The sequence below is a fragment of the Mastomys coucha genome, unplaced genomic scaffold, assembly GCF_008632895.1.
Source record: "Mastomys coucha isolate ucsf_1 unplaced genomic scaffold, UCSF_Mcou_1 pScaffold23, whole genome shotgun sequence".
NCBI lineage: Eukaryota > Metazoa > Chordata > Mammalia > Rodentia > Muridae > Mastomys > Mastomys coucha.
The window spans coordinates 32,198,487-32,215,265 of record NW_022196906.1 but is presented as its reverse complement, the minus strand read 5'-3'; the positions used below and the strand labels follow the sequence as shown (position 1 = coordinate 32,215,265).

Below are 16,779 nucleotides of genomic sequence, written 5' to 3'. Positions count from 1 at the left end.
ATGAATCTGCAAATTGCTCTTTCTAAGTCTGTGAAGAATTGAGTTGGAATTTTGATGGAGATTTCATTAAATCTGTAGATTGCCTTCGGTAAGATGGCCATTTTAACTATATTAATCCTGTGGATTTTTTTTCTTAAAAGCTCTAGACAACCAGCTACTAGGTAGATACAAACATTTTTTCTTTATGGTATGACTTGAATATATAGTGTTTTCTGCAAGTTTGGGAATAACAAAGAACAGTGGCAATAACCAGTAACATTGGGGCTTCTATGGAACATTACTGGCAAACAATTCCAAAAGAAAGTTAGCTCATTCCCTGTTCTGGATTTTTATTTGAGAGCTTGTGGTATCTAAGAGGAACAGTCTTTGCCAGTTATAGGGCAACTCCATTTAAACTGTCTTTATACATGAGTATACTTAGGAAGCTTGTATAGAAGTAGGTTTACACATGACTTTCTCAAAGGTTAGTGTTAACGACTCTGAAACTCACTCCTCTCCTCTACCATTCCATTTACTGTCACACCCAACGCTTCCTGCTTCCTTATTTCTCATTCTTCCTTCACATCACCCATGCTCCAGTTTCACGCATATTTTATTATGGCCACTTTGGAACTCTCCAAATAGAAAAGCATGAACACCTGTCACATATACTCTGGATTTTCCATACTTTTCATCACTAGATGAAATCTTACGTGCTTCTTTATAATGTCTTCTATCATAGATATCACACATACTTCTGAATCTTAGTCCATAATGGAAAAGGGATATTGACTGTTTTCTTGTGAGTGACTTATGAAGTATTTAAAGCAATTAAACTTGCCATATGTGTGGGGTGCTCTACAAATATGTATAGAAGAATGAATAAATAAGTGTCCCTTCCAAGCCCTCTATAAAAACGTACTGAATACAAGAGAATATTTCTCCACAGGCAAATATTTAGAGTACCATTGCTTTTATTTATAGACATGAATGTAGACAAGGACCAAATTCATAAGGCGTGTAGCGTCAAAGCTAATTCTCAGAGAGTCCACTAAACTGGACTCCAGATAAGAATTACTAAGCTCAGAAAGAAGGAAAGAAAGAAAGAAAGAAAAAGAAAGAAAGAAAGAAAGAAAGAAAGAGAAACAAGCAAACAAAGAAACAAAGAGAGAGAAAGGAAGGAAGAAAGAAAAAAGAAAGGACAGACAGAAGGAAGGAAGGAAGGAAGAAAGAAAGAAAGAAAGAAAGAAAGAAAGAAAAGAACCTATATCTTTCATCCTTGAATGTTACCCTGAAATTTTCTCAAAATTCTGAGAATCTGGAACAAAAACTCAGATCAGAGGAACATTTGTAACCATGAATAATAAGCTCTGAAATGCCAAAATCAATGTTTTATTCCTTTTGGATGTCATTGTGAGGCATAGGGTTATTTTCCTTTTTTGTAGCAAAAAGGAAAATTTAAACAACTTTAGTACTTACAAAGGTTAATATGGTAAGAAAGTGATAAAAAATGACTCCCACTTGAGAGAGGAACTAACATGAGTTTCAGAGTGAATTACAATGGCAGTGAGTGGGAACAAAAGGTGGGAGAAATGCAGTGAGGAAAGGGTAGGAGTGCAAGATGAAAGGGTAAGAAACAAGGAAAAGCAAAGGAAGGTATCTGAATTAAGTGAAATGCTGTGAGAACTTCTGGTAAACAAAAAATATAAAGGAGACATTAAAGAGAGTATGCAGCAAGATTTCTCATTAAATGGAAATGAGGAAACAACAGCAACAAAAACCTCTAAGACATTATCCAAAGGGCTTACAATTGAAGCATTGTTAACAGTAGAAGATTAAGAGTGAAATTTTCCTCAAAGTTTTACATGCACTTAAACAACTGGACATCAAAGTAAAAGTTTGGAGTAGGGAAATGTACCAAAAAGACTAAGTAAATTTAGAAACAACTAAACTGTCAGAACAGGAAGAATCACAGGTTATTTCTCTAAATAACAAATAGGAATGGTGAAGACTATTTTTTAAATAAATAAATTGGCAGAAAGAAGAAAAATTGAAATCCCCCAAATGCAGATTTTTCTATTTAAGATAAAAAGAAATACAACAGCTGCTAAAATGAATCGCAATTATTCCTGACTCTAAAATTACTAAGGGACCAAGAATTCCTCACGGCAAATTTACAGTGCTCCCCAAAGACCAGGATTCCTTTGGGTCCCACAGTAATCAGGATTTGGTAATTCTTTAAAACATATTACTTTAAAATGTTAAGATTTTTTTTGCAGATTAGTTTTGTTTTGGTGAATGATAGTCAGTAGAATTGAAGTTTCTGAGTTCTAGCTGAATATCTCTCTTTTCAAAGGCAGTAATGGGTGCCAGAAATAAGACATTACTGTCAAGAGTGTTAAGTGAAAACAAAAACACTCTTAGCAATAGCCTGTGATGTTTCAGGTGGGTCAATCTATGGGAACATTTTGCCAAACAACTTAACAAGATGTAAGCTATTTCTGACACTGGAAGTTTTAGTTAACATAAAATACCCACTTAAGGTATTTTCTTCACCATTATATGGTAATTACTTTGAAAATCCCTTTGTAGTATTAAGAAAGTTCTACAGTAGTTTTCCACATAGCTTCTCAAAAAGTCTTTAGTATTAGTTGCCTCTCTGCTTGAAGTTATCCACCATCACCTAAGGCTCTTATAATTTTTCTGGCTCCTAATATGTGAACATACCTGAACCTGAAGGGAGGGGTATGATATGAATGTCCCTTTTATGGTTGAGTACTCAAAAATTTTTAATACTTTTCAATTATTTTTAACTATTTTTTAAAATAAGAAAATCCATGTAGCAAAGGAAATGAGCTAGACATTATTATTAAAGTGTTAACTAACCAAGAATAAATGTAACACTAAAAATAATCACAAATACAATTCTCATGTCAGAGACAATAGTAACAATTTCAATTTTATTTGTGATAAATATCAGTTTGCTGATCTGTTGTCATAATTGTGGGATCTGAGAAACTTTGTCAGAGATGTATCTAACAAATGCTCAAATAACTACGAAATATATCTTGATTTAAACAAATTACATAACGCCATTACAAACTTGGAACTCAAGTCCTTGAACACAAAGTACTAGCAAATTCTTAGTGGTTTCTTAATGTTAGTCCCATCTCCTCCAAATAATATATATTGTAGTTAGGTTCATGGGCAATGTTTTAAGTCCTTAAAACATTGTCTATGATGTCTATCACACTATACCTCAATAGGTAACAAAGTTCCCACAGAATAACTAGTTTTCATGAGTCTGGGGTCACTTAAAGGTTCACTGGTCTGACCAAAAATTAATTTATTTTTAACAAAGAGGCTTTTATTTAGATACTGGTCAGCCAGGGTTACATGTGTGACTCAGGATTCCCATGATATAGCTCCAAGCCACATAAGAGAGAGGTTTATGAAGAAAGTAAAACATATGGGCACATTCCATTTATGTGCACATGTTCATTCTACAATCAGAAGTTTATATTCTGTTCGTGGACAAGCACATAGATTTGCTTAAGAGCAACCACAGCCTTTAGCAGACACGAGTCTTGTGGGTGCCATAGTTGTCTTGAGAAAGCAAGCTTTGTTTACAGAAGCAGAAGCAGTAGTTCATATTTTGACCATTATCTGGATAAACATTAGTTTCCTTAAATTACACAATACCACAATGGCCCTGAACATTCTTTAACATTCCATCTGTCCTTGGGCCAGTGGTATTTTCAGTATAGAGAAAGTTCCATTCATTAGATCTTTTTATCAGAGTAATTTAAAATTAAAACAAAATGTTAGCCATCACATTCTCTATTAGTTGCATCTTGAAACAAATTCTTGACTCTGCAGTAGGTACCTGTTAATAATGGAATTTAATAATCATAATTTTAATGACACCCATATGGGAAATTATATATCTGGATAAGGCATTAATGATTCAATGGTCAACAATAATTATATTGAGCAGAAATGCTAGGGGTCCTACAATAGCAGATAGCACAGATAATAACTAAGAGGAATCTGAAAATAAGAATGGGAAGCAATTCCTTGCCTCATTTTGAGTCTTTCTCCTGACTATGGTGCTTTTGTTGTTGTTGTTTGTTTGTTTGTTTTCTTTTGTTTGTTGGGTTTCTTTTGTTTTCCTTATTTTTGCTTTTGTTTTGGAGAGTTGGGGCAGGGAAATTGGTTGATTTTTATTTTGTTTTATTTTGTTTGTATTGTTTGGTTTTTAGTACAGACAAATAACCTCTAATGATTACTGAGGGTTTTGTATAGAAGCAATTTTCTCTGAAAGCCTTAAAATAACCTCCTTGTTCTGCACACAGCAGGTCTAGTATACTACCATACAGTACAATTACTTCACTTAATGAATCAGACTGTTGACAGATCTTAGTCTGTTTGATTTTAATGTGTACCTTTTTGATAAGGAAGGAGCCTAGAGGCTAGCATAAATCCTGGTATGCCAATGGTCACTATAGGTAGCTATTTGTCCCCTTTGCCAGGAAGAATGGAAGTGAGTCCCTATAATGAAGGAAAACTAGTTTCCTTTGGACCTGCCAATCCAGCCTTTTTGTTAAGGATAAGGATTCTGTTACTATCTTTCAACTGAAATTAGGATGTCACTGTTAAGTTTTCATTACTGTTTCTCAGCTGAAATTGGGATATCACTGTTAGGGCATGGGAAGGCTGGAATGTTAGTCAAAGGCTGGGACAGTATTCATCAAAAGCATCTGGTTTGGTGACCCAGCTGAAGAGTTGGGGAGCAATCACATTGTACTTTTTTACATCAGCTTTCAGCAAGTCTAGGGCTCTCTAGTTCTGTGATCTTCCTGGGACTGGAGTGGTACAGATCACCTTGGAGCAGTTTGGAGTCCACAGCTGATTTCTGGATGGTGTCAATCAGTTGAGTGAAAACCTACCAAGACAGATATAGACTAGGAACAAAAGTTAAGGAACTTAAAGGAAAATTTTACATTTAGAACTTTCTTCTCGAGAACAGACAATAGCTGGAGAGCTTAGGCTGTTGATTGACATGACAGGAGTGCTTATCTTCAGTATGTTTGACCTGTTACAAGGAGACTCAAATTGTGAGTCCCCGAAGCTTAGGTGAATTCTTTTAAGTTAAAAGAGAGAGAGAGAGAGAGAGAGAGAGAGAGAGAGAGAGAGAGAGAGAGAGAGAGAGATCAGTTCAGTAAACTGCTGGAATAAATTCACATCTTTGTGTGTAAAAGCTTAAGGACCCAAAACCAAATTATTTGGGGTTAAAAACATGAACATTATCCTCTCTGTCCATAGGCTTGAATAATTTGGAGAGAGATATTTTTAGCATAATGGGAAGTACTCTTAAGTCTATATTTAGAAGATAATCAAAGGAAATTTAAATAGTAGTCTGTGTTTTACCAACACAGACTAACAGCTTATCAGAACTCCTTTGATAAATATGTTAAAAATTGGAACTTTGGAAATATTACAAGCACACATGATTTTTGAAGCTTTATTTATTTTTATTTTTAATTATTTCCTCAGAGTTTGACATCTTGCACTTACATACCTTACTTCATTTTCTTCGACCTTCATAACTTACATAAGCTTTCATATCTCAGATATCAAAAGGTGTATTTCCTCAGAGCTTTTCCTTTATTTTTCTTTCTCAGTCCAAATTTTATCATGATACACATTAGGAGCTGAACTTTTTGTCCATCACAGGAAGCCTTTTTTATTACACAGTTTTATATGTCATATTGAATAGATCTCTGAAGAATTTTGAAGGCCATTTATTCATTTTACTCTACTTTAAACAAACTTTACTTGTTTTTTTTGTTTGTTTGTTTGTTTGTTTTTTGTTTTGGTTTTACTCTGTAGATCAGGCTGGTCTCAAACTCAGAAATCTGCCTGCCTCTGCCTCCCAAGTGCTGGAATTAAAGGCGTGAGCCAACACTGCCCAGCCTTTTTTTTTAGACTTTACTTATTTTTACTTACTTGCCTTAGGCTTAACATTTATACAGAAGTCAAATAAATCTTGCCCTGGTAAAATTAATTACACTTTTACTTAGCATAATCACAAATCACAAGCAGGGTTTTGATTACAATAAAAAACTTTACCCTTTATAAGGTCAATAACTATTAACCTGTATATCTTATCATTAACAGTCTACAAGTTAGTGGATTAGGTTTCACAGTCTTATTTCTGTTAAGTTTGAAACTTACAAAAATCATAATTATTGAATTGAAGGTCTTTAGCATCAACAAAACCCCCTCAAATCATAGATATGGTATAAAAGTACCTTTTATTTCATCCAACCTCCTGCTCTCACACCCTCAAGAGTTGGCTCAGCTTTGCCTCTGCTATCAGGTCCAGTTCCACTTTGTTGCCCAGGTGAAGGTCCTTCTCTCCCAAATGCTGTTGTCAGTGAAGAACAGGGCCACCTCTTCTACTTCTATGATGTTCAAGCCATCTTTCCCAACCGCCTCAGGTGGTGAGAGGCAAGGGAGTAGAAGGCATCACACTGTATATGCAAGTCTCCTCACTTCAAATGGCAGACTCCTACCACTAGGGCCAGCTTGTATTTGTCAATCAAAAGATCCAACAAGGTATATCAGTCCCTGCTAGTGACTGTCAGGTAGGCATCAAAGACCAGGCCAGAGGCAAGTCACCAAGAGGTGACTTGGACTGATTTCTTCATGAAACAGGTTTTCTCAATCTCCTTTCCTACTTGGTTTTTCTTCTAGCGGTAGTTTCTGTCTTGATAATTTCTAAAGATTTATAAGTTCTACTGCTCTGGATTCTGAGCAGGTGTTCTATTAACTCAGATATGTATTCAGCCATAGCCCTCTATTTGAAGTGAAAAATAGAATTTGTAAAATAACTAGAGAAAGCTCTGCATATATCAAACTAGGAAAGTTTTTGACCCATTGAATTTTGAGGATATGCAAAGAAATACATGTGGGTTTCATCAATGTCACTATTCTGAGAGAGGCTAACACTCAGGAGACACGTTATTTATCCATTTTAAAAAATAGAACAAAAAGTTACTAAACATAGTAAATAAAACCTCACTTATATTTCTATGTTTGAAGAATAAAATTATTAAAGTATTTTATTTACATCTTTGATTGTTATAGCCTCTTTAATGTTTTTTCCCAAATGTTACTGGTTCCTTGGGTATTACAGTAAAGAATTTTGCTAAGGTAGAAGAAAGAATTGCCTATATACTCCCACTTGTAAAGAATGTCATTTTTATTGTCAATCTTTGCATATAAATGCATATATGTGCATTTTAATGTCTTATTAAATATGCATAGTTCTTAAATCCTATTTTTCATAAACACTGGTTTTAGGATTTTGTCTATATCTTTTATTTTTAGTTCAAAGATAAAAACCCATCCTAATTCGAAAGTCTTCGTTGTTTCAGACCAGTTTTTGTTTCCTTAGCTGGCTTTTTTATATAGTCACATTAATCAAGATGGTGGTAAAGTTATATAGCTGTTATTTGGGATGTTTGTTATTTTGTTTGCAATTGTATGTAAATTTAAGTTATATATGTACTATGTTGTAGTAAATAAAAATACCTATTTGTAAATATTCAATTATCAAACCCTTTTGTTATAAGTTTAAATAAAATTTTTGTTACAAATTTTATAAAATGTTAGCCATACTCAATGAACTAAGAAAAGTTTAAACAATAATCTTACAAATCTTAAGATAAAATTGAAAATTCAGCAAAAGTCTCAGAGTGTTAAATGAAACCAAAACTGTGAGGAATAACAATCCTCATTAGAAATAATCTGTTTTAGCTGTATGAAAGCACACAGTGTCTTCTCCTGTGCTGTTTTGTTTTTCTGTCCTTGTCACAAAGTCAAGTGGTCCACCTTACACAAAACATGATTTTGGAAGAAACCTTTAAACAAGAATGCTTACAACTGGGTGGGATTGGAGTAAGCTATATCCAAACTCCAGAGCTATCTTTTTAATAAAGTACAACAGCAAAATATAACATTTTAATATTATCCATACCTTAACATCACTTGAATGGCTGCAAGACTGAATTCAGTGACCAGAGGCAAAAATCAGAAACAGTAGAGAAAAGGGAAACCTGGGAGATAAGAGATGCTGGTGGGGCAGCTGTAGTAGTCCACAGCAGACAGAGGTGCAGAAAGCTCTGGAAGAGAACATCATCAATTGTTTTAATTTTCTCAAGAGCAATAAGCAACACAAGAAGCAAATTATTCAATACTGCAACAAACTTATGAGCACACTAGGAAAAAACATGTCCATTAAACAGAAGATTTAAAAAACAGTTTATACAGTCAGTAGGCACCATACAAAACATTTACGGTCTGCCTTCTTTCATGTACCAGTAGAGACACTGTCTCTGACATAGCCACATAAAACTGGTAAATTAACTAATAGCTGTAGGAATTAACATGTAGCCAAGGGGTCAGACACTTGCCAGGCATGAAAGAGGGTCAGCATATGATCCCACCATACACAAACTAAAAAATAACAAAATAAATATGTACATGTAACAAAATTGGTGACCTTTACAATTCTAAGTATAACATCATTCAGTGATTTTAGATAAATCTTCATGATTTCTAAGGATAGAGAGTACCATACTGGTAGATAGATACACAAATATGTTTATTCAGTTTTCAATGCTGAGAAAGATAAATATGATTCTGGAAAATTGCAGTAAACTATTCTCTCTACCATAAAAAACATAATGGGTTAGTCATCCTTCACTGTCATCATTTCTGAAATTTCAGAACAATTAATTTAGTTTCAAATAATTTTGATTCTACACTATTTTCCATATATTGTTTTGAAATATTTGGTTTTTTAGTTTCTTATATTATTGGTCTTCAAAACTTTGGGGAAAACTCAGAGCCAAAGGAATGTAAGCAAATGTTATAACAATGAACTATTTCTCCAGTCTCACTAATTGTAAACATCATATTTCTTAACATATACTTCCATGACAAATACAGATTTTATTTAGTTAAAAAATTTTTTTCTTCAAAGTTTTTCTCAGTGCAATGTGAACATCCTTATTCCTTATACTGTAGATGAAAGGATTCAGCATTGGGCCCACTACGGTATAAAAAATGGTAGAGACTTTTTCTCCATCTATAGATACACTAGAAGGCTTAAAATACATGAAGGCTACAGATCCAAAGAAAAGAGAAACAGCTGCTACATGGGAGCCACAGGTACTGAAGGCTTTTGACTGACCTTCTGCAGAATGGATGCTGAGAATATTGGTAAGGATCAAGGTGTAAGAAACAAACAGAGTCAGGCTAGGTATTATTACATTGACACCAACAAAAATGAAAACCAACAGCTCATTGCTGGAGGTGCTTGTGCAGGAGAGTTTCCGGAGAGGTGGTACATCACACATGTAGTGATTGATGATGTTACCATCACAGAAGGTCATCTTTAGAACACTACCAGTATGGGCCATGGCATTCACAAACCCCATTACATACACTCCCACCATCATCAAGTGGCAGGCCTGATGAGACATGGTGACCTGGTAAAGCAGGGGCTTACAGATGGCAGCATATCTGTCATAGGCCATTGCTGTCAACATGTAGCATTCATCAATAACAAAGAAGGCAAAGAAAAAGAGCTGAGTCATACACTCAGCATGAGAGATGATGTTCTGCTTCACAAAACCTACCAGCATTTTGGGGGTTATGACAGAGGAATAGCAGAAATCAATAAAGGAAAGATTGAAGAGGAAGTAGTACATGGGAGTGTGCAGGTGAGGATTCAAAACAATTAGAACAATCAACCCCAGGTTTCCCACCACAGATAATACATAAACTCCCAAGAAGAAGAAGAAGAGAGGCAGATGGAGCTCTGGCTTCTGTGTCAAGCCCAGCAGGATAAATTCTTTCACTGAAGAGGCATTTCCTACAGCCATTCTTCCTTAGGTCATATCTGTAAGAACAGTAAAAAATTTAAACATGAACACAGCCCTCTTCAACCTACAACATTAAAGAGAAACTAAGATCCAGAATACCATAACTTCAAGATAGCACTTCTCTGTCCCTTTGCTTTCCACTTTTTTATGGAAGTTAATGTGCAGAAATAAGTATAAATATATAAAAGGCAATTTCTTTGGGAATAATATTCATGGAAGCGATGATCATTATTGCCTTTGTAGCATCTCATTTCTACATCTATGCTGACAATCCACCTTCTACTTAAAGCTCTGTGGTAATTACAAAAGAGAAGAGACAAGGCACACATCAAAGTCTCACTGGATCTCTCAGAATTAGTTTGGAGGAAAGAAAATCATGATCCAATATAACACTTACCTTTGTATGCAAGAACAACACAAGTGACCTTACTGACCCATCGATACTCTCACAGAAGGGCCAATGCAAGTGGCCTGGATGAGCTGTAAAGGTGTAGAGTCCAGAGAAAAAAATTCTTTTCTGTTGTTACTGGGTTTGGCTTTTTGGTGGTGGGGAAACTAAATTTGAACTGGGGAATCTAGAACCTTCATTCCTCCAGGTTCTAAGAAGCCTTGAGTTCTGAATCATGATTTCTGCTGTGGACATTTCCCAGAATGCCTTCTCTATCACAGAGGTTGGTAAATAACAACTACTGATGTCATAAGAGCCATCTGGCAATGACCTAGGAGACTTTTAAGAATTTTTAATCTTAGGGACCTCATTAAAAATTGAAAGGCTTACGTTTGCCAAGTATTTTCCCAAGAGATCAGACTTTGTTGCTATGCAACTTTCAAATTAGTTCAATAGTAATGATATTGGCATATTAGAGGTATACAATTTTCTTTTCTTTCTTTTTTTGTTTGCAAATTTTATACACTTATACAATGTGTTTTGATGAAATTCATCCCTGTTGTCTTTCCCTCAAATTCATTTACCACCCTTCCACCACTATTTTCCCTGAAATTTATTTGTTTATTTCCATTTTTAAGCTCCTGAGTCAACTCAGAACTTCTTGCATATGTGGGCCATATACTTGAGAGTAAATTACTTCTCAGGTGTTGCATTCTTGAATCTGACCCTGTTTCTCAAAGTATCCATCAACTGCAAATAGTTTTCAGCTAGAGGTAGAATTCATGACCATATCCTTCCTTCAATCTTGAAGTTTTTCAGGCTTGATTTTACTCTGCTCTTATGCATACTTTTGTTACCACTGTGAGTTCATTGAGGACATACTGAAAACGTTGTTTTGTTGTAGTCGTCTATGATCTCTGGCTCTTACAATTTTTCCACTCTTCTTTTCTAATAATTTCTGAGACTTGGTTGAAGGATTTGATTTGAAGAAGATTGAGCACTCAGAGTCTCTAATTCTATACCCACTGACTGGCTATAGATATCTAAGTTAATCTCAAGTTACTACTAAAAAAGAGCATCTCTGAAAATGGCTGAAATATGTTAATTTATCAGTATATTGGAAAGACATTAATAGTCAGGCTAATGCTATATCTACAGAAAAGAAATAGTCATGTGATCTATGATCCATATATCCCCAGTAGTTGACCCCAACATCATGCTAGGAGATGTGTGAAAAGTCTAAGTAAACTCAAAACAACTGTCAGGATGTAAGAAGTATCACAGATCCTTTCTCTAGATAACAAAGCATAGAACTGGTAAAGATTACTTGGTTAAAAGCAATAGTAAATATAATGGCAAAAAGGAGAAAAAGTGGATAGCCCACAATTGCAGATTTTTCTATTTAAGATAAAAAGGAAAACAAGATCTGATGACATGAACTTCAGTGATTCCTGAGTCTCCAAAATTACTAAATGACCAAAAATTTATTGAGAAAAACTTGAAATTAACCCCACAGGACTAAAATTCTTTGGAGTCCCACAGTAATCAGGACTTGGTGATTCATTAAATATTCTCCATAGAAAATGTTAAAAACTTTTCTGTAGGTTAGTTTTGTTTTTATTATCTTTCTACTCACTTCTTTCAAGTATCATTCAAGATGCCTCCTTCACTGTGTATGATAGTTAGTAGGAGTTCAGAGTATGACCTAAATGTCTCCCTATTCAGTAACATTAACTGGTGTCAGAACTTACTGTCAGCATGGTAAGTAAAACCAATAATATCCTTGACAATAAGCCTGTGATATTTGGTGTAGGTCAGTCTATCGGACTACTTTGACCACCAATTTAAAAAGATGTAACCCATTTTCTGAAATTATGTGTTAGGAAATTTCTACAGTACAAAGGTTTCACAAGGATTTTAAAACCCCTTTAGTATTAGTTGCCTCTTTGCTTGACATTATCTACTATCACCTCAGGCTCTTACAATAATTCCATCCCTTAAACTGTGAACATCCCGGAACCTGTGGGAGAGGTATGATATAAACGTCACATTTATTGTCAAGCAACCAGAAGTCTCTTGCTCTGCGCATCTTAATAAGAAGAGAGTATATCAGTTGTCATCTACTGCAAGATGCTTTTCTGATGTGGTTGATAGATGCACTGAACTAAGGGTACAGCAGTAATTTACTAAGAATGATTTTTACATATGTTAATTAACCAGAATAATAATAGCATCTTATCCTCCATGACCCTGAGACTTATCTAGTCACAGGTCTTGTCTCCATTAACAGTGTCACATGTGCCAAAATGTACATTGTAGAAAGGATAATCTGTTCAACAAACATTGTTAAACAAACTGAATACCACCCATGTAACTAATGTACCTGGATGCCAATATCTCACCTGTATTAAAATCAATTGTAACTGCATAAAAGAATATGACAGAAGACCTGAAAGTTTTAGAGAGAACTATGGAGATAACAGTTCAAGCATAGGCAAAGAGCTTCTGAGAAGAGTCTAACAAATAGAAAAATTGCTTTACAAGTATTAAAATCCTCTGCACTACAAAGAAGCAATAATTGAGTAAGAGATTTGAAAAATATTTAGTACCTATACGTTATATGGTGAATCAGGATCTAGAATATACAAAAAATAGAAATTAAACATCTGACACCAAACAATTAATAACAAGGCTAATAAAATGATCAGTTGACAAATAATAAAGTAATAACAGCCAGTAAACATTTTTAAATGTTCAAATGTAATAATGAAGGAAAAGCATATATACTCTACAGTGAGATTCCATCTTACCTTCTGCCCACCTCTTCCAGAGGACTCCCTGAGTTCCATCCAGTGTTTGACTGTGGGTCGCTGCACCTATTTCTGTCTGCTGATGAGTGGAGCCAATCAGAGCTGTTTTCTAGGCTCCTGTATGCAAGGATAACAGATTATTAACAGTGTCAGATTTGGTTTCTAATTTTTTGAGTTCTTTATATATTTGGATATTAGCCCTCTGTTGGATGTAGGATTGGTAAAGATACTTTTTCAATCTACAGGCTGCCATTTTGTCCTATTGACAGTGCTCTTTGCCTTATAGAAGCTTGTCAGTTTCAAGATACTCCACTTTTCAGTTGGGGATGTTAGAGCCTAAGTCATTGGCATTCTGTTCAAAAAGTTTTATCCTATACCAATGAGTGCAAGGATATTCCCCATTTTCTGTTCTTTTCGACATAAAGTATCTGGTTTTACAACTGATCCACTTGGAACTGAGTTTTGTGTAGTAATAAATATGGACATATTTGCATGCTTCTTCATGCTAAAATCCAGTTAGTCCAGCACCGTTTGATGAAGATGCTTTCTTTGTTCCATTGTACGGTTTTGCCTTCTTTGTCAAAAATCAAATTTTCAGAGGTTTGTGGGATTAGTTCAGGATCTTTGACTCAGTTCCATTGATAACCCTGTCTGTGTCCATACCAGTACCATGCAGTTTTATTACTATTTCTCTGTAGTACAGCTTGATGTTATGGATGGTGATACCTCTAGAAGTTCTTTTATTGTTCAGGATTGTTTTAGTTATCATAGGCTTTCAGCTTTTCCATATAAAATTGTGAATTGTACTTTCAAGTACAGTAAAGAACTGTGTTGGAATTTTTATGAGAATTAATTGCATTGAGTCTGTAGATTGCTGTTGGTCATATGGCCATTTTCACTAGATTAATTCCACTCATCCATGAGCATGGGAAATCTCTCCATCTTCTGGTATATTCATCAAGGATTTTCTTTAGACACTTGAAATTCATGTAGCACACATATTTAACTTCTTTGGTTAAAGTTATATGAAGATACTTCATATTATTTGTGGCTATTTTGTTTTTTAAAGCAGGGCCGGGAGCTAGCTCAATCTTTTTTTTTTTTTAACTCAGAAATCCGCCTGCATCTGCCTCCCAAGTGCTGGGATTAAAGGTGTGTGCCACCACCACCCGGCTTTTTTTTTTAAGATTTATTTATTTATTATATTTAAGTACACTGTAGCTTTCTTCAGACACCCCAAAGGAGGGCATCAGATCTCATTACAGATGGTTGTGAGCCACCATGTGGTTGCTGGGATTTGAACTCAGGACCTTTGGAAGAGCAGTCAGTGCTCTTAACCGCTGAGCCATCTCTCCAGCCCCCTATTTGTGGCTATTTTAAAAGGTGTTATTTCCCTAATTTCTTTGTCAGTTAGTTTTGGATAAAGAAGAGCTACTGATACTACTTTTAGTTAATTTTGTATCCAGTCACTTTGCTGAAAGTATTAAGTAGTTGTCAGAGTTCTCTAGTAGAATTTTGGGGGTCACTTATGTATATTATTATATCATCTGTGAATAGCAGTACTTTGACTTTCTATTTTCTAATTTGAATCACCTTAATGCCCTTTAGTTGTCTTACTGCTCTATCTTAAACTTCAGTTTCTATATTGAATAGTTAGAGACTGAGAGAGAGTGCACACCATTGTCTTGTTTGTGATTTTAGTGGAATTGCTTTAATTTTCTCTCCATTTAATCTAATGTTGCTATTGGTTTGCTATATATTGCTTTTATTATTTTTAGGTATGCTCTTTGAATCCAAGATTTCTCCAAGACTTTTAACATGAAGGGGTGCTGGATTTACTGAAAGGCTTTTTCAGCATCTGGTGAAATGATCTATGTGATTTTCTTTCTTTCACTTAGTTTATATGGTGGATTAAGTTGATAGGTTTTTGTATAGTGAAACATCCCTAAATCACTGGGATGAAGCGTATATGATCATGGTGGCTAATGTTTTTAATGTGTTCTTGGAATCTGGTTACTAGTATTTTGCTAAATATTGTTAGGACAATTTTCATAAGAAAAATTGTTCTGAAGTTCTCTTTCTTTGTTGAGGTTTTATCTGGTTTTAATATCAGGTTGACTGTGGCCTCATAGAATGCGTTGCTCAATGTTTCTTCTGTTTCTATTTTGTGGAATACTTTGAAGAGTATTGGTATTAGTTCTTCTTTGAAAGTCTAGGAGAAATTGTCCCTAAAACCATCTGGCCCTATAGCTTTGGTTTTCTTTTGGAAGGGTGGAGGGTAGAATTTTAATGACTGTTGCTAACTCCTTAAAGGTTATAGTATTGTTTAAATAGTTTATATGATCCTGACTTAACTCTGGTATCTATCTAGAAAATCATTCATTTCATTTAGAAATTTCAGTTTTGTGGAGTATACACTTTTGAAGTAGGACCTAATGATTCTTTGAATTTACACAGTGTCTGTTTTTATGACTCCCCTTTCATTTCTGATTTTGTTAATTTGAATACTGTCTCTCTACCTTTTACTTAGTGTGATTAAGGGTTTGTCTGTCTTGTTTATTTTCTTGTAGAATCAGCTCTTGGTTTCATTGATTCTTTGTACTGTTCTGTTCTGTTCTTTCTTGCTAATTGACTGATTTCAGCCCAGAGTTTATTTCTTGTTGTCTATTACTTTTGGGTATGCGTGCTTCTTATTTCTAGAATTCACAGGTCTACTTTTAAATTTCTGTAACCTAAACTTTCTAATTTCTTTATGGAGACACTTAGTGTTATACAGTTTCTTCTTAGCACTCCTTTCATTGTGTCCTATAAGTTTGGGTATTTTTTGCCTTCATTTTCATTGAATTCTATAAATCTTTAATTTCTTTATTTCTTCCCTGACCCAGCAATCATTGAGTAGGGAGTAGTACAGTTTTCTTGAGTTTGTAGGATTTCTGTAGTTATATAGTTTTTGAAGTCCAGCTTTAGTCCAGAGTGGTCTGATAGGATACAAGGAGTTATTTCATTTTTTTTTTCATCTGTTGAGGGTTGCGTTATGACCAATCATATTATCAGTTTTAGAGAAAGTACAGTGATACGCTAAGAAGAAGGTATATTCTTTTGTGTTTGGGTGAATATCTATTAGATATCTTCTGTAGATATCTATTGGGTGCATTTGATTCATAATGTTGGTACATTTCATTATTTCTCTGTTTAGTTTCTGTCCCTATTACCTGTCCTTTGGTGCATATGGAGTGTTGACATCTCCCAATATTAATTTGTGGAGTTCAACATGCAGGCTATACTTCAGTAATCTTTCATTTACAAATGTGGGTGCACATGCATTTGAGGCATATATGTTTAGAATTGAGAGCTATCTTGGTAGGTTTTCCCTTTGATAAGTATGAAGTGTCATTCTCCATCTCTTTTGGTTGAAAGTCTATTTATTTATATTAGAATTGCTACCCAAGCTTGGTTCTTAGGTATGTTTGCTTAGAAAACTTTTTTCCAGCTCTTTCCTCTGAGGTAGTGTCTGTCTTTGTTTCTGAGATGTGTTTCTCATATGCAGCAAAATGATGTCCACGGCTATTGAGAGATATTAATTGTGGGAGCCCTGCTGGGCTCACTAAAGAACTCAAAACCGAAACCAGAGACTTAGCTCGCTGGG

General features: G+C 34.9%; 1 protein-coding gene across 1 annotated transcript; it reads right to left on the bottom strand.

The window, feature by feature from the left end:
• Positions 1 to 8,980: 8,980 nt before the first annotated feature.
• On the bottom strand, positions 8,981 to 10,449 carry LOC116072141 (olfactory receptor 147-like). The gene is made up of 2 exons (XM_031343432.1): positions 10,333 to 10,449; positions 8,981 to 9,952 (listed from the first exon to the last, which is right to left on the bottom strand). Exon 2 carries the CDS (start codon positions 9,933 to 9,935, stop codon positions 9,009 to 9,011), a length of 927 nt encoding a protein of 308 aa, XP_031199292.1. The 5' UTR covers positions 9,936 to 9,952; positions 10,333 to 10,449; the 3' UTR covers positions 8,981 to 9,008.
• Positions 10,450 to 16,779: the final 6,330 nt, after the last annotated feature.